The 21,229-nt window shown below is 42.6% G+C and overlaps 1 protein-coding gene and 1 pseudogene across 5 annotated transcripts in view; one reads left to right on the top strand and one right to left on the bottom strand.

Annotated features, from left to right (window-relative positions):
* Positions 1–21,229, top strand: part of CLDN10 (claudin 10) — a gene marked incomplete at its 5' end in the record, with an annotated part of 108,598 nt that overhangs the window by 73,538 nt on the left and 13,831 nt on the right. For 3 of the 4 annotated variants that reach the window (XM_081281539.1, XM_081281538.1, XM_081281537.1), the window contains 2 exons: positions 19,236–19,397; positions 19,485–19,566. In XM_081281539.1, the coding sequence (XP_081137665.1) occupies positions 19,236–19,397; positions 19,485–19,566 (244 nt within the window). Of the gene's footprint in view, positions 1–12,600; positions 12,937–19,235; positions 19,398–19,484; positions 19,567–21,229 lie in introns of those variants that run through there. The other variant, XM_081281536.1, reaches the window with a different exon arrangement.
* Positions 1,826–3,654, bottom strand: LOC308652024 (DET1 homolog; annotated as a pseudogene). The gene has a single exon. The product of its transcript is annotated as a DET1 homolog (transcript).

Raw genomic sequence — 21,229 nt, 5'->3', positions numbered from 1 at the left:
GGTGGTTTGTTTTTGGCCAAGTTTGGCCAGGAAAAAAAAAATTGCACTAGAAATATGTGTACTGCACTCACTAAATAATGCAGAAAAGTTAGAGGCAAATATCCAAGTCACAGTCGTGGCCACAGGGGGAAAAAGGAAAAAAGGTCATGATCAATAAATAGCACATTCACATTTGCCCAGGATTAGGTAAAGCAAACACCTGTATGTGTGGGGATGTGAAATCCACCCTTCTAAAAAATCTTCTGCCCGGAAACTGAGAGTCATCTGGAAATTCCCAGGTACTGAGGAAGAAAGGGTAGCTCCATGTTGACAGGTGTCACTGAGGAGGAGTATGCTACTGAGAGTTCAGCTTGTTTTTTTCCTAAATCAATGAAATACAAGTGACTCCAAAGGCAAAATTCATCATCTATTGGGGAAAAGAGGACAAGAAACTAACAGCTTTAATCTGTGAGTGAAGTTACCAAGTAGATTATAGGTAACAAAACAAATAGAAAAACATGCTGCATCATTCTAAATTCATATTGTATGATTCCAAACCATCTGTAGAAAATTCTTCAGTGATAAATACAATATTTATACCTGTGTATACAATGGGGCTTAAATGACAAAAAGAAGTGATGATTTGAGAACTAATTTGATTATTTGAAGTATAAACCAATACAGTCTCATATTCATAACAAGGTCATAATTTAAAAGGATTTCTTCATGTAATAAGATTATTTTTTGAAAAGAACAAAGATTAACAATTACACATATTTTTAAGAATTTATACTTAATGTTCTATTTGATATTTTAAGTCATTTATCCTTTTTGACTAATAAAATTGAATTCAATAATTGTTTATCCAACACCTATATTACTAGTTCTATAATAGCCTTGTTCTAATTCACTTGATCCTCTCAGTTACATCTGGAAATTATTAGCATTTTTGGTTAGTTTGGTTTTGGTACTAGGCATTGAACCCAGTGGCTCTTCACAATTGAACTATATCTCCAGCCCCTTTTTACTTTTTGAGACAGGGTCTTTCTAAGTTGCTGAGGTTGGCCTCAAACTTGTGATCCTCCTGCCTCAGCCTCCCAAGTCACTGGGATTACAGGTGTGCACCACCATGCCCAGCTTACATTTGGAAATTAACATGAAATAACAGCATATTATTTTTTACATTTCTCCTGTACAGCATATAAACTAGAAACTTGAGGGCAAAGAGAACATGCTGGTTTGCTTAATAGCATTGGCTGCTTTGATTTACTGTGTCAAAAAATTACAATATAATCTTTCAAAAGAAGCTCTGATTGGAAAAAGCAACGCTGCTTAACACAATAGGATTATATAGGTGGACAGACTATATGGTGAGGAAGTATCTGACACAGGGTCTATTCCTTTATCAGAGAGATTAATGTGAGAGACATCCTAGAGGTGTGGCACTTGAAATAATCACAGGCAAAACATGATGCTAACCTTGTTCTCTAGCTCTTTTTATTATTTCTTAGCAAACCCTACATTAAGTATAGAAACAGCTATTGCTTTGAACCAAAAAGAGAGGTGTGTCTAGGCTTTGCCATCTCATCAGCATATCAGCCCTATTGTGACTTCCTTTCTTTTCATGTTCCGTCATTTTCATGATCTGTCATTTACCAAGATGATTCCGCATGAACCTGAACCACAACACCTAGTGAGTTACTTGTATTTTATCAGCATCAATATATCTTTGAGGAGAAATATGATAGCTTTCAACTTTTAGATATTATTCAAATTCATGTTTTTCTTCAGCACTAAACTCAGATTTTTTTTTTGTACTGGGGATTTTTTTTTAAGTAAGAAAATACCAAGGCTTTAATTTTTTATTATAAAGATAGTTCTGCTTGTTGGGTAAGTGGAAAATTGTACACAGTTCTTATGAACAAGATTTACCTGCTTTGGGCTGCATATCATAATGCCAAAGAAGTGACATGAAAGGGGTTAAGGTGTAATGCTTTTATCTTCACAGCAATAAAATGCTAAATACAAATTAAATGGACTCAATTAATGCTGGGCATTCCCACAGGGAAAAAGCAAAAGGATTTCAAATCAATCAGTAGCAGTATTGTATACAATAAACAAACCCATTATGCTGAGCCCCTGCTCCTCCCTGGCTCTGTTCCATGTGAGGTATACCAGTACAAAACCCACAGAGCTGGTAGTTGGCATCATGTACTCTAATCCACTGAAATGAGCAGCGGGCAAAGTCCTGGAAAGCCAGATAACCTGGCTGTGGTCACGCACCTATGTGCAGCAGTGTCACATATGGAAGTTGACAACATACTCAGCATTAGTCCTCTGCACAGAAATAGCAAAAGGCTCAAAAGGGTGAAAGGTGAAGGCAACGAGGCATCTCACTGTGTGGTTGATGGGGCGGCCCAGTAAGCCTGCCTGGATCTCAAACTTAAGCAGGCCAGAGTCCCGGGCATAGAACCTGATGGGGTGATCTCCACAAGTCTTGGGTCGCTCCATGACTGACACCCATTTGTCATCGTAGCTGAAGAGAGACAAATCCAGGTAGGGGCTGCCACTGTAGGACAGTGCACTGATGGGGAGCTGACCCAGCAGCCGGCACACAGCCTCTGTGTGCCCTCCGTACTTGGCATTTATAATCGTGTCTTTGAACCGGCGCTGGATCTGCCTTGCAAAATTGTTGCTGGAGGCTGAGCAGGGAAATTGGACTTCACTGTGCAAGGTAGCATTACGGAAGAGATCACAGAAGTTCTCAAAGAGTTCCAAAAGCTCATCCGATGTATTCTCAAACACAGCAATCACTTCAGTTGTCACCATATCGTACACTACAAAGAAAGATGCCTGAGATGGATCAGTGACTCACAGTGTCACTACGTCCTCACTGGTATACTTGATAAACAGATGGTTTTCATCCAAAAGCTGCATTTTCCACATACGCAGCTGCCGCAGCTGGTCAAAGTACTGGAAGAAGCGCCTCTTGGCCATTGCACTACCATCCTGTTCTGCCCGGCGCCACAGGTATACCAGCAACCGGTGTTTTAGGGAGTTGATGAAAGGATCCCTAAAGGGATTGGCCATGCCTGTCTGACTGTCCCGCTGTACTTCAGGGAAAACAGCCGACACAGTGAGCAGGTCATCCTCATAGCAGAAGCGGCCAATGGTCCACACATCAATGAATGTGCCTTCAGGAGTCACCTGGAAGACATGGATGGTCTGCTGCTGCACAGACAAGATGGCCAGGATGTTTTTATACAAGTACAGCCCTTGGTTGTGTGACAGGACCACTTTATCACACTTGAATGTGCGCGTATCACATAAGCGGCCAGTGTGAAGGTCAATGATGTGGAGGGAATAGTCCTCTAGAGGGGATCGTGGATTTGGGGTCACTGATTCACTGTTCCGATATACTTCATAGAAAGGAGGGTGAGGCTCATCCGGGAGGTAGGCAGCAGAGCCCACGATCACACATCGGCAATCATCAGTGAAGAGGCTACACTCCTGGTTCAGGTGCTCACCATTGGCTGCTACATTTGTAATGTGCAGCAGGACGAAAAATTGTTCAAAAAGCCTGCCCTGGATGTTGACTGACCGCTGGTCATTGCCATTGGATAGGATCTCCCCCTCATATCCCTTTTGTACTGGCACTTGACCACTGAGCCACATCCCCAGCCCTATTTATTTTATTTAGAGACAGGATCTCACTGAGTTGCTGAGTGCCTTGCTGTTGCTGAGGCTGGCTTTGAACTCACAATCCTCCTGCCTCTGCCTCCCGAGGCACTGGGATTACAGGCGCGTGCCACTGCGCCCAGCTCAGATGATTTTTTAATCCACACATTTTTGAAGAATGAGGTATACAAAGTGATAAATTAACACAATACCCCAATACATGCTTTATGCCTTCATATGCATTAAGAAGTTGCCTTGGATTCCAGTTTCCTCATTTGAAAATGTGGAATTAAATAGTGCTTTCTAACTCTGGTAATTCTAGAACAATAAGATGTTTGTCATATTGATTTTTAAATAACATCAAACTAAGAGATTTATCTTACACAAAGTCAAGTACACATAAATGTAGAGGAAAAGCGGCATCTGAACTCTTTTCTTAGGGGAGCTAACCTACGTGGGTGTACTCTGTGGGAGAAGCCAGGCATGGAATGGGCCATGGCCATGTGTGGTCCTTGGCGTGGACACCATACTCCAGTCTCCAAGCTTCAGAAGGCCCTAACCTGTGATTTCTCTCATCTTAATAAAATGCTTTTCACAGCCCCACTTTGCCTTCCAGGTTCCAAACCCCTCTCTCCTCCCTTTGAAGGCTGCCTGTTCTTCCATCTCCACCTCTCCCTTTCTTGTCAATGAACCTGCTCCCACCCTCTCTACCTAAAGAGCTCTCCCCAAGGGCTTGATGGCCTCTTCTTCCTGCAGCTGGCCGTCTCACCAGGGCTGGGCTCCACACCTTCCTCCATAATCCAGTTTCTTCACGTGGCTTCCAGGGTTCTGGCCCTGGGATCTCCCCTGAGGGGCGCTATGCCTTCTCCCCCTCTTCTGTTCACACCTCCTCACCTCCTTGGCTGCGAAATGGAGGAAGAAGTCAGGGCACGGCCCCTGGGCCATCTTGTTTCTGTCTCCACTCAGCCCTGGATCTCACTGGTCTCCCGATGTCACACACCACCCGACCACAGGTGGCCCTCAGAGGTCCCTCTGTGGATCTGCAGATTCAGCTGCCTTCTCGGCATCTCCTCCTGATTGTCTGCTGGAACTCACACCCACAGGTTTCCCACAGAAGTGCTGAGGGCCGCCCTATCCCTACAGGGTTCCTCATCCCAGTAAAAGACAGCTGCATCCCTCTAGGGTAGAAGCCCAGACCCTAGTGTCTTCCTTGGTTTGGCTCAGATGTCACAGTTCCTCAGCAAATCTTGTCAGCTCTGCCCTCAAAATATGTCCAAATTCAATACTGGGCCATTTTTTAGCCACACAGGCATCACCAGCTGATAAGCTGCCTCCCCACGCAGCTGGAGGTTTGCAGTAGCCTCCATCCTGCTTCTAGGCTGCCTCCCTCCAGGCTGTCCTCAGAGAAGTGCCGAAACGCGTCAGATGTCACTCCCCTTCTCCAGCGTCTTCTCATCACACTCAGAGTACAAGGCTGTTATAGGACTCTCAGGGCCCTGTGTGAGCTACACAAACCTACACCCCAACACACACCCATGCACACGCGCACACAACAGACACACGTGGACACACAGAGGCACACAAACACAAAGGCACATGCACACATGTAGACACAGTACATGCAGGAAAACAGACACACACACACAGACACATGGGTAGACACACGAGGCCCATTGCCTCTCTGTCCTCTTCTCCTACTCTTTCCTTCAGTCTCTGCTGCAGCCATTGACCTCTCCAGTGGCCTCTCCGCTGCTCTTGGGACAAGTTCAATGTGCTCTTCTCTCTGGGAATGTTCTGCCTAAAGCTTTCCACGTGCTCAATGCCCTCATTTCTTCAAGTCTTTACCACAAAGTGATCTTCCCAGAGGCGGCTCCCTAGCCACCTAATTAAAATTTTAAAAACACCCCCTTCATATACCTCACAGCCCCCACCAGCTATTTTTCTCTTCAGCACATGTGACCTATGATACCAAATTCTTACCTGTTCCTAGTCTCCCCAGGGGATCATCAGCCTCATTGGGCATGGGCTTCTTCTGTTTTGTTCACCATATTCACAGCGGGTGGAAGGACACCTGGAGCTACAGGCCTGCGATACTGTACTCGGAATTGATTCAATGGTGACTAATACTGTTCTAGAAATGACAGCGAAAGAGAAATGAACTGTAGAGTGGTGTGAGCAAGTGCTCATGGAGGTGAACCCCAGCCTCTTACAACTCAAAGCATGCAGAGGACAGATTTCACAGAACATTGTAATTAACTATGTATATGGTGTGTAATACACACACACACACACACACACGCTCATGTACATATACACACACACACAGACACACTCACTTTATGAGAAATGTTCCAAGCTGGGGGTGGTGGCACAAGCCTACAATTCCAGCAAAATGGGAGGCTGAGGCAGAGGATCCCAAGTTCCAAGCCAGCCTCAGCAATTTAGCGAGATCCTACCTCACAAAAAAGGAGCTGGGGATGTAGCTCAGTGGTTAAACACCCCTGGGTTCAATCCCCTAGTCCAAAAAAAAAATAGACCAAACCCATGATATAATGGGTCAGCAATTCCTAGGACACACTGTTAAACACAGTATTAGTGAACCGTAATTCCCCTACTGCAAAATCTAAACTCACATGGAAATAAGGAAATTAGGTACCCTGTTCAAATACTTCTGATCATGCAAGCAATTTGATGAAAACTAAGGGTAAATCAAGTTATTTAAAATTGTTTTAATTCATTTTTGGTGTGTCCTTACACCCAGCAGATGTGGACGGAACACACCTGCTTAGGATGTCCACTTACCTGGAAGATATTAATATCAATGTTTATTAGATGAAAGTAAGGGAAAATCTACATTTTGAAGGAAAAGTCAATGATTTGTTTATGGGTATGTTTTTATAAGACCATGTATTTTTGATCCTGAAAGAATTAATCTTTAATTTCCTATGGAGTGAGCCATGTGGTACATCTGGGACTCCGGAGAAGTTTGGAACATGCATTGCCCCAGTTCCACTGAGGGGCAGGGACAGGTGACAGTCTCTCCATTTAGTGAGAGGCAATACCTGTGTTGCTTACTACCCCTTCCTAAAGATGCGGAAGGGTGAGGGCTGTAAGATGTCTCTCCTCTTTTCCTACTGTCTTTCACCCACCTCTGACTTCCCACCTCTTATCCATTATTTCTTAGCCCGTTTTTCTCTCCTTACATTTCTGTTAGCACTTGTCTTGTACTATCCACTGCTCTTGGGACAAGAGCATCACCACCTCACCTTCTTTCATAAATAGACTGAACTTCCTTGCTTTAGCATGTTTTTAATTTTTCTAAAAAGTAAAAATAATCCAGTTAGTTACAGTAGGGCACACCTACAATCTCAGTGGCTTGGGAGGCTGAGGCAGGAGGATTGCTCTACCTTTTGAATTCAGCTTCTTTCCTCACTCCCGCCTCTCGTCCTTAGGCACCCCTGCCCCGTCCCTGGCCTAATCTCCCTGCTCCTGCCTCCACTCCCTCTGCTCTCACCCTTGGCAGCAACCTCTCCTTTGTTAGCACTCTACTGAACACTTTCTGTCTTTTTATTTGAATATCTGCAGCACAGTTCATCCATATTTACTTACTGCAAGTGGGTCTAACTCCGATCAATACCACTTTTATGGAAAATGGAATTTTAAAGCTTTAAAAAGACCCAAGGAAATGAAAAGCATGAGTCAACTGAATGACACCCGTTGTTTACTGAGCATCCACCACATTCCAAACCTTTACATGCCTTGCCTCTAATCCTCACAACAGCTTTAAAGGAGCTATTTTTATTCCTGCGTTATAGTTGAAGAAGTGATGTTGACCAAGTTAGGTGGACTGCACCAATCAATACAGAGCTAGGATTTTCTCTTATGCCCATTGTCTGTCCCCTCTCCACCACCTCACCTTCTTTCATAAATAGACTGAACTTCTTTGCTTTAGCATGTTTCTAATTTTACTAAAAAGTGAAAATAAGCCAGTTAGTTACAGTAGGGCATGCCTATAATCTCAGTGGCTTGGGAGGCTGAGGCAAGAGGATTGCAAGGTTGAGGCCAGCCTTAGAAATTTAGTGAAGCCCTAAGCAAGTTAGTGAGACCCTGTCACAAAATAAAATATTAAAAAGGGTGGGGTGGTGACACATGCCTGGACGCTAAGGCAGGAGGATCTTGAGTTTAAAGCCGGCCTCAGTAACCTAGTGAGGCCCTAACTCAGCAAGACCCTGTCTCGAAATAAAATATAAAAAAGGGTTAGGGATGTGGCTCAGTGGTTAAGTGACCCTGGGTTCAATCACCAGTACCAAGGGAAAAAAGTGAAAATAAGACTACATGTACAAACCTTTCAAACATGTTCTCCATGTACCCCTACAGATACACCCTCTTCTCACATAGCCAAGGAGGGAGACAGCGGATAGAAAATAAGGCAGTGAGGACCTAGAGGGAAATGCTTGCTCCTCTCCCTGGTGCTTGTCTGCTAGATTAAGTTTATTAGGAATTGAAAGACAGTTAGGAGGAACTGTCCAGGGGCTCAGGAGGAACCCTCCAGGGGTCAGGAGGAACCCTCCAGGGGTCAGGAGGAACCTAGATGATCCTAAGTTAGCTCAGAACTGAGAATGAGTGTGTTTCAAATGAACGCAGGAAAACAGATCCACACGGTAAGTGGCATCAACTTGTAATGGTCCCGTGGAAACATTCCAACACAGGACAGTCTCAGAGGTTGACAAATGAAATAAGGCAACTGCATATTTATAATTTACAAAAAAAAAGTGAATAAACATATACATTTATATATAAACAATGATGCATTGATAAGAGTGTTTATTTCCTAACTACTAATATCAGTCTGAAGTTTTCATACTAAGAAGATTATAAATATCATAAAACCCATGTACAGAATACAGAAACTAAGAGTGTTATGGGAAAATGGAAAGAAGAAGAACACAGATATGCTCTTTTGATATCTTAGTGTTGGTCTTAATGTCTTCTTCACCCTGGTGGAACAATCTTTGGCTCCTGGGCAGTTGTTGTTTTTAGTTAATACAGTAATTATTAGGACTTCAGTTCCTTCCCACCTGATTAGAAGCACCCCACCTCGCTGGAATCTAGGAAGGAGCTAATGTATACTGAAACCAAATTTGATGCTTAGAAAATCCTTGAGCTGTTGAAACGCACACCTGTGCTGTTTGGCAGGCGAACCGAATCTCAAGTAAAGAATTTCTGCAAATCTCCTGTTCAGTTGGCTAAACTGGTTTTCATTCCTATTGAACAACTCTGGAGGGTGGGGGGATTCCTCTGTTTTTCCTTAACAATCACAATCATTCCAGAGAAATAACCTCCAATTCTAAGGTCTCAAAAGTGGAAAGCATAATATATTTCATGGCATTATGTTATCATCAGGTAAAAATTTCTAATTTATGGATCAATTAGTTTTTCACAGTGAAAAAAAATCTGCAGCTATTTGTAAAGATCAAGTTATAGTTAAGATACTCCTTTGATTAATTTAGAGAAAGCAGTTTTCTCAATCTGTTCATTTTTATATAGAAATTAAGAATAATCTGTTATGGATAGTTATATAAAATTTTCAGTGAGCTCAATCCTAAAGAAAACAAGGAAGTATTTATCAGTTGAAAGGTACTTTCTGTAAATCGGTTTGCAGATTAACTGCAAAGGTTATTTGGGACCGTATAATCTTAAGGTGAAACATGCCATTTATGCATTAGTTCTTTTAAAAAAATCTTTTCTATTTGGTCTATTTTGTTTTCGGAACATTCTTATGTTGGATTATGTGGTTTGAAAATGGCAAGATATAAGACATTTTAAAATAAATGTTTGCTTCATTACATGACATTATTTAAGTATTAAAGAAAGTTAACATTTTTCATTCTTTGGTCAGGCACATATGGGCTCTAAAATGTAACTTTCACTGTAAATACGCAGTATATTTTAGAGAAGAAAAAGAAAAAAGAGTTTACATTGTTTAACCTCATAAAAAGGACAATAGATTAAGGAAAAATTAATCATGCCCACAGGCATGACAACCCCAGTCTGTTTTAGCTGGCAAAGGAACTAATAGTATTGCCATCCAGGTCTTAATTTATGGGTTGCTTGTGTATTTATAACCTCTCTTAAACTGAAATTGTGTGTTACAATCTCTGCAGTAATAGAATATTTTTTAAAGTTTTCATCAAAGATTAATATTTATTCTTTTCATAGTGCACATCATTCCCTATGCTAAGTTAACTGTTTGTATACATGTATATATATAAACCTCAATCAGTCAGAGCTGTAGCTCTTAGCCTGGCTCTGCCTTGGCAGCTCCAAGAACACCTTACCAGGCTGACCCAGAGATTCTGGCATCCTTGGTGTGGTGATTCCACAGGGTGGTGAGGTGTTAGGATTCTTTCTTGGAGTTCCAGGTTAGAATTCAAACTTTGTTTCCTCTGGAAGCTATGTTGCAGTGATGGCCTGAGTTTACGGATTTTTTAAAATGCAATGGGTAGAACTACATTAGATAGTAGCTTTTTGGAGTCTGGTCTAAAACACCAAACCAATCATCACAGTTCTTTCTTTTAAACAATGTGGCTTTGAACTTATCGAGGCCCTCAGCAATTTAGTGAGATCCTGGACTCAAAATAAAAAATAAAAAAACAGGGTGGATGTGCTTCAGCGCTTGAACACTGTGGGTTCAATCCCTGGTACCAAATAAAAACAAGAACAAAAAAACCAATGTGGCTTTGGATCCAAACAGTGGAATTTATAAGCAACCAGTTATAAACTGCCTGAGTCCTAAAGGTCACAATACTCAACTTTTTTTTTTCCAGTCAAAAGTAAGCCAGGTTCTTGTCTAGTAAAAACAAGAAATCATTAACAAATTTAGTGAGTACCTACCAAGAGCAAGATACAGCAAACAAAGAGACCGTTAAACAAAGCCAAAAAATGTGGTACAAACTTTGTGTGATGTTTAATTTTAGGCAACTCCACATGGAATGTGCCAGCTAATGATTTACGTTTTCTAAATAGCAAATTGGATCAGAAATAGATGGTTCAGAAAGAAATATGGCACTGAAGTAACAGTGGAAATGTGCCAGGGGGCAGGAAACCAAAGCACTTTATGGCAAATCACACAAAAGAAGAGAAGACATTTGCTCCTTAAAGGTGACTGGTTTGAATGTCTGGGAAGATGATAAGGAAATGGTTAGGAAGGTGCTTCCCAAACTTCGTTTCTAAATTAACCCACTAGTGAACCCAAAGCAACTCATTGGGACAAACTGAGACCAAGAGCAGAACCATAGAGAAACTGCCTCCCACCAAGCAAACCATCTCCACCCTGGTTCACATTCACACAGCCAGGAGACTGATCAAGCACACACCACCTACCTGTTGCCACAGCTGCATGAGTAGACCTCACTTGCGTTGCCTCAGAGCTCAGATTGTGGCATTTGGGTCAAAGTTAAGGAGAGAAAGATTTGGGCTCAATATAAAGGAAAGCTTCCTAAAAGTGCTGTCAAAACAAAACAGAATGAAAGCCTTGCATGTGCTAAACACTTGGTGGAGCAAGGGCTGGAAATTATTCTAAAAATGGGATAATTGTATTGAGTGGAGCATGTCCCAGTGGTCACTCACGGTCCTTCCAAACCAAAGTCTTGGTGATTATATCCCAGTCACCTAGTCACCTTAATTTCATTCTGCATCCATTTGGTTTAAAAGGAGAGGTGGCACAGACAAAAAAAAAAGGGGGGGGGTTAAATTCTTCACAATGAACCAAAGTATCCCTCATAAAGATTGTGAAAACAGAGCGTTAGGAACCAGTTTCTTGAAGCAGACTGATTTATAGGTTTTGGACCTTTGGTTACTTTTGGCAAGAAGTGAATCTTAAAAGGTCATACCAAGAACTGCGAGAACTTTAAGTGGACAAATAATAACCCATAATAAAGCAAGTGTCTTTGTTCTTTGACTTATGCCCAGATTCGTGACCTCATGGGCTGGAAGTACACCCTGATCTTTATGTTTGCCCTAAGACAGCAGTGAAGGAATGAAGGAATGAAGGAGTGTATTTTTTGATTAGGCGCCAAAGTTGGTGGTGGTTGGAAAAAGTCAAACAAGATACAGAGCAAACGGACTGCACTGTGACAGTCACCTCTTCATAGGACTGACCACGCTGGGAGCAGGAAGGGGGATTCGGGCATGACTTCAGTGCACGCCTAGGAGGAGTGCTTGCGTTAGCAGGGGTCGCCAGCACGCGGCTGCTGGCTGCAATATTTCATATCAAGATTGAAGCCAAGCTCCCCGGAGTCCGTGCTATCCATCTACTGCCACCCTGAATTTAGGCCTGAGCCCCGCAAGCACTTCTTTACAGTGACTTTCCGCATACCACCGGACCCAAAAAGAACAGCAGAATTTTCAAGGCAGGGCCAGTTTCAGGGCCAGAGCCGGCACCATCATCCCTCCTTGATGAGCCAAACCGGGTGACCCAAACAAGCCTGGCTCGCAGACCTTTAGAGTTCAGCAAACCGAGGCTGCATTACCTTACCGCGTCCTTTCAGAGCACTCAGAAGGCTTTTTGCCCTGCTTTTACACGGTGCTCAGGAAGCCAGGCTATTTCCCGCAAAAAGTGGCTGGGTGGATGGAGGTGACAGGGCGGGGCGGGGCGGGGTGGCCAGCAGGTTGTCCACATCTGGCTGCCAGTCTTTTCTCTGCACAGCTCTAATGACAGGGCTGTTTTCCGCAGCACCCCCGGCCGGAGATTCAGGGACGCGAGCGCACAAACCAGCCTTCCTCCCGACCGCGGGCGGCGGGCCAGTTAGCTGAAGAAAACCCAGGGGAAGCGCCCAGGGATCCCTCTGCTCCCCAGCCGACGCGCCCTCGCGATCGACCTACCTGGGCAGCCGGGCGGGGCCGCGCGCGCCCCCTAACGCAGGGTCGGTGCGGAGGCGGCGGCGGCGGGTGGGGGCGGAGGCAGCGGCTGGAGGCGGAGTCGCAGGGCCCGGCCCGCGGGGGTCGCGGCTCGGAGTGGGAGTGCGAGAGCCGGCGCGAGCGCGGCTGCATCCTGCGGCATGGCGAGCACCGCCTCGGAGATCATCGCCTTCATGGTCTCCATCTCTGGCTGGGTCCTGGTGTCCTCCACGCTGCCCACCGACTACTGGAAGGTGTCCACCATCGACGGCACGGTTATCACCACCGCCACCTATTGGGCCAACCTGTGGAAGACGTGCGTGACCGACTCCACGGGCGTCTCCAACTGCAAGGACTTCCCCTCCATGCTGGCGCTGGACGGTCTGCATCCCTCGCCCCTGGCCGCGCTCCTCGCGCTCTTGGCCCCACCGCCCTGAGTGGAGACCCGGCCGGCTCTGCCCCGAGGGTCTGAGGGAGCGGGGAGGATCAGCTGCCCCAGGGTGTCCGTCCCGTGGGGCCGCCTTCTGAACCCGGGACCGCAGACGGGCTCTGGTGGGGTGACTCAGGCGTCAGGGTGGCGGAGCGTTTTGGTCCTAAGAGTTGAGGACACGGGAAGTCCCTGCAAGGAATTCACAGGGTTTGTTCCTCTTCCCCACAAAAAGCTGACTTCTGATTAAAATGGTATCACTAAAAGGCAAGAAGCCTGACCAGAGCCCCCTTTGGCTGTTTCGTTGGTTCTCTTAAAAGTACGCACGGTGGGGAAAAAAGGAACATATTGCAGGTTCTTCTTGTTTCCCTTAAAGTCGCTTCTACAAACTTCTCTGCATAGGCTTTAACACTTCCAAGTTCTGGGAAGATAAATAGACCGTGCCTATGCCCCGATGAAGCGCCAGGAGAGGGTGGGCAGTGCTGGGAACCAAGTGCCGCATCTCAGCCTCCGTGTGTGCGTCGCGATCTTCCTTGCGTTCTCTCTGAGCGAATGTTCGCCCACGTTGGTTTGGGTAACCAGACTGTGTACTGTATTGCATTGTACCCACACAGGTAGATCGACACAGAAAACCTGCTCTGTTTAGCCTCCAGAGAGCAGTTGATGTCTCGCTGACACAAGGCTCAAGTTCTGACTCCTTTCTTCCAGGGTTTTGCAGCAAGTGACTTCATGGCTCCTGGCAGAAACTGTCATTTGTGTTATTTCCAGATTTGAGGCTTTTTCCTTTATTACCATGCTTGCAGTTTTTATTTGCATAGCTGGGTAAATAAAAGAAGATTCGATTCCCCTGAGACAGTGCTTGCAATGAAAAGCAAACTGTTGCTCAATCCAGTATTTGATGGAACCTGGTATAAGAGAATACGTGTCTGGTTTTAGAAGGGTGGCACCCGGGTCTGTCCTGTTGTGTAAAATAAGTAGCCGGAACACTGTTTATGCCCTAGCATTGCTGTTGAATTTCCTGTGCTTTGCAGAGCACACATCCAGGTAGATGAACAGGCGGGCTCTTGTTTCTGTCGTTTACGCTGGCAACGGTAGGATTCACAGTTACTGTACTAGGAGCATTCTTCTATTTGTAATTCTATTGTTGTCCAAGATAGCAGACCAAAGAGGTAAGCTTCCTTGTATGGGACAGTTGGGGAACAATGGAGAGACAAAGAGAAGCAAAATGCGCTGAAGATTATTAACTGCAGAATGGTAGAGTTTTCCCTTATATGTCTATGTGAGGAGCAGTGGTTCCTGATTTGGGGCAGGTGGGGTGGTGAGGAGGAGGGAGGGCATAGTGCCTCATCATCAGGTCCTAGAGGTGGTTGGGAGTGGAGCAGATGAGTGATACTCATATGCCACCTGACCTGCAAATGACTTTCCTGTGTGCTCCTGTGAGTACCAAATGACTTTAAAAGAGTAAATGATATGTTCTGCAGTGTTTTAAAATTTATAATATATCTTCCCAAGATGGAAATGACACTTTTTAACTGCTGCATAGTATTCATTAGTCTGGGTAAACTGGTTTATTTAACCATTTATCCATTGTGGACCTTGGACCCTTTCCAACTTTACTGAAATTCTTTATCTTCACCTCTTTGTGTGCATATGCATTTCTGTAGACGATCCCACTGAGCAGTGGTGTTGCCAAGCAGTAGGGCATGCATTTTGATATTCAGTTTATTCTGCCAAATCTCCTTCCACTAATGAGAGAGAAGAGCTGCTTCTCCACATTCTCACCATTGACTTTTTCCTCCAGTGTTATGAGTGACAGCTCTGATGGCCCTATCATTTTAATTAGCATTTCCCCAATTCTCAGTGATTTTGACCATCTTATCATGTATTGTTTTTCTCTTTCTGAATTACCTGCTCAGATCTTACACCCTTGGTTTTGTTGTTTCTTCTTGATTGAGGTGATTTGTCACTCCTTGATTCCATATGCATGTTGCAACCTCAGACGATTGCTTGTCTTTTTTCTTTTCTTTTCTTTTCTTTTCTTTTTTGCAGTTCTGGGGATTGAACCCAGGGTCTTGTGCATTCTAGGAAAGGGCTCTACCACTGAGCCACATCTCCACTCCCATTGCTTGTCTTTTAACTGTATGATGTCCTAACAGAACTTCGAAATTTTTAACAAGATCACATTTATCTCTTCCTTGACCCTGCCTTCTGTGGCTTAAGTGGGCATTTCCTACTGCAAAATGATAATTGTGCTTTTCTGTATCTCCCAGGAGGGTTAAGTCACATTTTCACATGCAGGGGGTTGATTTCCCCCACCTGGAAGTAGGACTTTCCAGAGCAGGGGCCCTCCGCTTGTGAACTTGTTGCCTTGTACTCCCAGGACAGGCACATCTGTTGGGTGCTGGTCCTGACATTGCCTTTGAAGTGGCAGGAGAAAGACACCAAATTTGGGCTACTGTGGCCACAGGCCTGAGCAGCCCAGTCTGCTCCTTAAACTAGGCATGAACTCTTGGTGGAAAAGAGAACCTATGAAGGAAGAGAGAAAGCTTGTGTCTCTCCCTCTTCCTGTGCTAGACGGAAGAACAAGCCTCTTGGGCAGATGATGGGATCATTATCTGAATTTCCTATCTGAGGTCAAAGCTCTGATTTCCCACTCTCAGGAGGTATCATTACTGCTTCAGTTTTGCATATAAGGAAAATGAGGCCTAGTGAAGCTAATGTCTAGATTGAATGTTATGCCATGTTAAGCATCCAGCTCTCATTTCTGCTTAGAAACGCTCTTGGTATTATGGAAGGGATGACCTGATGAATTTCTCACTACTCATCAGACACTTTGCTCCTATTATTCATCCTTTGAAGTGAACACTGCTATCCCTATTTACAGATGAGAAAACAGAGAGATTAGTAATATAATCAAAGACATGCCACAGGTAAATAGAAGCACCGGACCTGAAGTTCAAAGTTACTGTCTTCCACCATTCATTCGTCTTTCAAAGGATTTGCAAAGCTACTAGTATAATAAGTATGTTTTTCCACTGGGCATTGTGGCACACACTTATAATCCCAGTGGTTCGGAGGCTGAGGCAGGAGGATTGTGAGTTCAAAGCCAGCCTCAGCAACTTAGCAAGGCACTTAGCAACTCAGTAAGACCCTGTCTCTAAATAAAATATAAAAAAGGGCTGAGGATGTGATTGAAAGGTTTAGTACCCCTGGGTTCAAGTCTTAGTACCAAAAAAAAAAAAAAAGTGTTTTTCCCCCTTGAATATCAACAAAGGTGCTACTAGTGAATTGCCTCCACCAAGTGGATGTTTTCATTTCTGCTGGTTTGCAATTGAAAATAAGGAAGATGTCATTTGGACAACATTTTACTTTTAAGGGACAGCTTAAAGATTTCCTCCAGCAGCAGAATTCACTAGTGTAAAGTTGCAATTTGAAAATTTCAAGGTTGAATGAGTTAGTGATTTCTGCTCATTGCTAATCCATTTTTCTTTCAAAGCACCACTTGAACCTCAGCTGAGAATCATTTCAGCCAGGTTGTTTGCCATTTATTTTGCTGGTGGGAATGTTTGCTCATTCTCCCAGGAGAACTAACTATAAATTATACTTCAGAAAACTCCTAAGTAAATATGTTCATGCCTCAGCACTTTAATGTGTTAATTAGCTATTAACGGTGTCAGTAAATTAGACCTGTCAAAAATAATGGCCTCCTTGTCCAGGTTTTTACTACCACTTCACTTGATGGTGTTACTTATAAGTATTGCCTTCAGGAACTATTAAAAAGCTAGGTTGTAGAGGTTTGTGTGCCTTGCAAAAGATAAACTCTGAAAATTTGTTGGAAGTCTGTTAAGATCCAAGTCATGGGCGTTTTAAGAATCTCAGGCTCACCAACAACCTGATTTCTTTTGCAGCTGATAGGTGCAGTTTATCCCCTGCTCTTGATTCCCCATTTCAGAAAATCTGGCTAATTGTCCTTGTGAGGGGCCTTCTGTTGTCTATGCAGAACATAAGCAAGTTATTGCCACTGTGGTCATGCACAGAGAGGTGCCTTGGCTTGACAGCAAGGTCCCAGCTGGCGCAAAAGAAGGGTTGGCCATTCAGAATCTGCTTGGTCCATCTCTCCTCTCATGCTTGTGCCAAGAGACCAGAGCAGGTCTGAAATGGGAGAGCTCAGAATGACAGACTGCATAAAGTGAAAAGACTACTGTTATTTTCCCTGTCATGTTAAGGGTTGACTGAGTTGGCCTGGGACTCTTAACTGCTGTTTACCATCTGGGAAAATGCATTCCTTGTTCTGAATGACCAGATTGTAGAACTTAACCCTTTGGTAAATTCCAGACCATCTGCCTTTTTAATAAAGCCTGTAACTAAAGTAGATGCAAATTATGGTATATGATAAAGTTTTCCAGGAATGTATACGTGTGTGTGTGTATATCTCTCTTCACACACACACACACACACACACACACACACACACACAGTGGTTTCTCCACCAATCCATAGTTTTGCTTTCCTCAGTTTCAGTTACCCAAGGCCAACCATGGTCCAAAAAATATTAAATTGAAAATTCCAGAAATAATGTGTTTTAAAGAACTATTATAGTAAATTATTATAATTTTCTATTTTTTAGTTATTATTAATCTCTTGTGTCTAATTTATAAACTAAACTCTTGTCATATATAGGAAAAAACAGTATAGACAGGGTTCAGTAGTACCTCAGTCATCCACTGGGGATTTTGGAACATACTCCACACAATAAGTGGGGGACTACTCTGTGTGTGTTTGTGTGTGTGTGTGTATACATGCATGTGTGCATAACCCCACTATTTTTCCATTTGATGATTACATTTAGAGTTATCCCGAACAACTCAAAACCAAAGATTAAGTGAATTTCTCAAAAATTAGAAACTACACTGTGCCAGTAGTTTTGTGTAAATGATGAGCTACTTTGGGTTATCCTGGCAGACTCTCTTTACTCCTGCTCAGGACTGGCAGGCCTCTTTTCTCTGCCTTCCTTCAGCCTTCTCACCAGGTCAAAGTTTAAAATAGAGCTAGCTGGGTATTTGGCAGCAGAGACCCAGAGAGCCCTGAGCATGATTATTGCTATCAAAAGAATCCTCCATTATCCCATTTTGCTAAAAATAAGTTTCTTTTACTTTTTTTGATAGGCTCAGCATCAGTGAATATTTCTTCTGTATAGAAGTAGTTCACACTATAAAATAGAAGTCATTGTCATTGTAGCCTGCAATTGTGTTCCAGTTAAGTAGGTAGAGAAGCTCCCATTTGCTCTTCAAAGTGGATCCTAGGAATAGGATTCTAACTTTAGTTTTCATTCTTTTCCAAAGAAACATGGGACTGTAGCCATCAGCACTTCCCTGAATTTATGATTATAATGATCTCAGTATTATTATTGTCAACTTTACCTGAATGCAAAGTTGTAAATGACTTGTTTTATCTTAAGAGCTTTTTCCAATTAGAAAGTTTAATTTCCAACATAAACCTGATGCGTGTGCTTATTTGCTTAGCAAATATTTACTTATATTTAATACAAGCTAGTCTCGTTATTTCAGATTGAAATATGGCACCATTTAAGACTGAAATGAAAATGACTTGGGTGGTAAAAGTTTAAGTCATATTAATTTAAAATGTGTTAGTGCCTGGACAAAAGCCATGCTGAAATTTGCCATCACCCTGGCTGTGCAAATAAAAATATGTGAAATAAGAAAACGAATGTGCAGGAGAGCTGATCCAGCAAACTAACAGAATACATTTTCAGGGTACTTTAAAGGCATCCATTTACATGTAAACAGTTCACTTAATAATTGTAAATTACTCTTCTCTCAAACAATGCTTTTTAAAGCCCAACTTTATGTGCCTTGATAAAAAATATGTCACTAGAATACTTCTTGATTTAGACTCCTCATGGTTTTTGAAGGTATTCTGATTAGTCTCATTTATAAGCTTTCACTGATATTGGAAGGTTTGACCCTTTGGAATGTCTTGCTACCTAATTATAAATTCTATAATTTTATATGTCAAAACCATCAAAATATCTATTTAAAAGGTTGACATGCAAAGGAGTTAGAGAGTTTTGATAGAGGCAGGCGACATCTCTTTCCTTGCTTGTCTTGCCTTGAGTTTTTTTTTCTCCCCTTGGACAACAGAACAATCATCCAGAATGACAATGTAAAATGAGGATTTTCCCCCCGACAGCCACATGTTCAATATTAACGTGAATGACCTACTCTAATTGCAGGTTATATCCAGGCATGTAGAGGACTTATGATTGCTGCTGTCAGCCTGGGATTTTTTGGTTCCATATTTGCACTCTTTGGAATGAAGTGTACCAAAGTCGGAGGCTCAGATAAAGCCAAAGCTAAAATTGCTTGTTTGGCTGGGATTGTATTCATCCTGTCAGGTAAAGAGTAACTTTCTTCCAAACAAGGTACTTCATGATGTTAATGAGATGACACTAACCACAGGGCTTCCCTCTGATGCGTTTTAGGGCTGTGTTCAATGACTGGCTGTTCCCTGTATGCAAACAAAATCACAACGGAATTCTTTGATCCTCACTATGTGGAGCAAAAGTAAGTGTTCTTGGTCTGTATATTTCTAGTTGCAGGAAGTTTATATAAATTAATGTCCTAAGTTAAGAGACATGAATTTCCTATATGGCATTTGAAAATGCAACGTACTGGTAAATAGTATTTGATGACATCGTTCAATTTATGTGCCCCATTTTCAAAAGATGTATTTGACTACTTCATTAAAGTTACATAATGGCTGTCTCTAAAGAGCTCAAGGTATAGGGTTGAGAATGATGGACTTTATCTACTGTACATCATCAGATTCAAGTCAGATGCAAGAGAGATGAGAGATGGGGAGGAAAGAGTGATGAGGTGTGAGAATGGGAAATCAAAAGCTTGCCTGGATTTTTGTTTATCCAAAATAGTATTTGCCAGGTGCTAGTCTCCAGGCCTGGTCAGTGTGCTCTGCCTGGACAAGCTCCACCACATCTACCTTTATGAGGAAACTGCATGATGCACAGTTTTTAAAACAAACTTGCTCCAGCAGCATGGTACGGATGAGAGTGGCTGATCTCAGTTGCAGATGAGTGCTTTGGCATTAAGAGCTTGGTTTGTTTGTTGTTGTCCTTAAGCTATGGGCTGTTGCTTTTTATGGTTTCTTTAGGTGTATTTCTTTGGATTGGGAAAACCCCAGACATACCAAATCAGAAATAACCTTAGATCAAATCTTTTGTCATACATGAGAGTATGCTCAGATCACCTGCCAAAAGCTGCATGCGTCTGGGTGTGTATTGCGATCAACCAGACTGGTAATTATCGTACAAATTTCAGATCAAACGTTATAACATTTTTAAAAAGTAAATTATGGAAATAACTGACCAAGTGGACATTACTTTTTTCTAGTGGATTTAGAAATCTTCTAACTTTACTAATTCTGTTTTTAGTGTGATTAAGTTACAAATAGGAAATGCACAAATCGTGAAATACAATGAAAAAAATAGCTATCACATCAAGCCCCTACTATGTGCAAGCAGGGCATTGCAAATACTACTATGTTATTTTTATCACATCCTTATAACATAGGTCTTCTTGGGACTCCCTTTTTTGAAATTGAGGGAAGAGGTCAAGTAAGGTGATTAAGGGAACTTGAACTAAACTAGTAAACTGATTGAACCATGATTCAAACCAGACAGTCAAACTCTAAAATACTTGCTATAAAATGTGTGATTTACAACAATCTTCCACTTCATAATTTTTGGTGATAGGATGGCACACATAGTTTTAATCAGTGAGTCTCTTTTGCACATGTTAAGTTAGTTTTCATTTAGAAATTTTACTAAATGGGAACAAAAACACATGACACTATGCACTGAGATGATATCTGAAACTATACTAATGAAGATCAGAAATATTTTAATGATATTTAAATGAAGTATCCTTTAAATGATACATTTTCCTTCAGGGTTTGATACAAATGCACTACAAAATCATATTTCTCATGGTTTATTTTATCAAACACATTACTTAAGTTTTCTGGATTCTTTTTGAGGTCACTGTTTTTGTTTTCTGATAATTATTAAGGATGTCTTTTTCTGCATCTTAAAAATCATATGAGCCAGGCACCTGTAATCCCAGAGGCTCCAGAGGCAGAGGCAGGAGGATTGCGAGTTCAAAGCTAGCCTTAGCAAAAGCAAGGTGCTAAGCAACTCAGTGAGATCCTGTC

This window comes from Spermophilus citellus, assembly GCF_964194105.1.
Source record: "Spermophilus citellus genome assembly, chromosome: 1".
In the NCBI taxonomy this organism is placed as follows: Eukaryota; Metazoa; Chordata; class Mammalia; order Rodentia; family Sciuridae; genus Spermophilus; species Spermophilus citellus.
The sequence above is the reverse complement of the archived record's forward strand: the minus strand, read 5'-3'. Positions and strand labels throughout refer to the sequence as shown.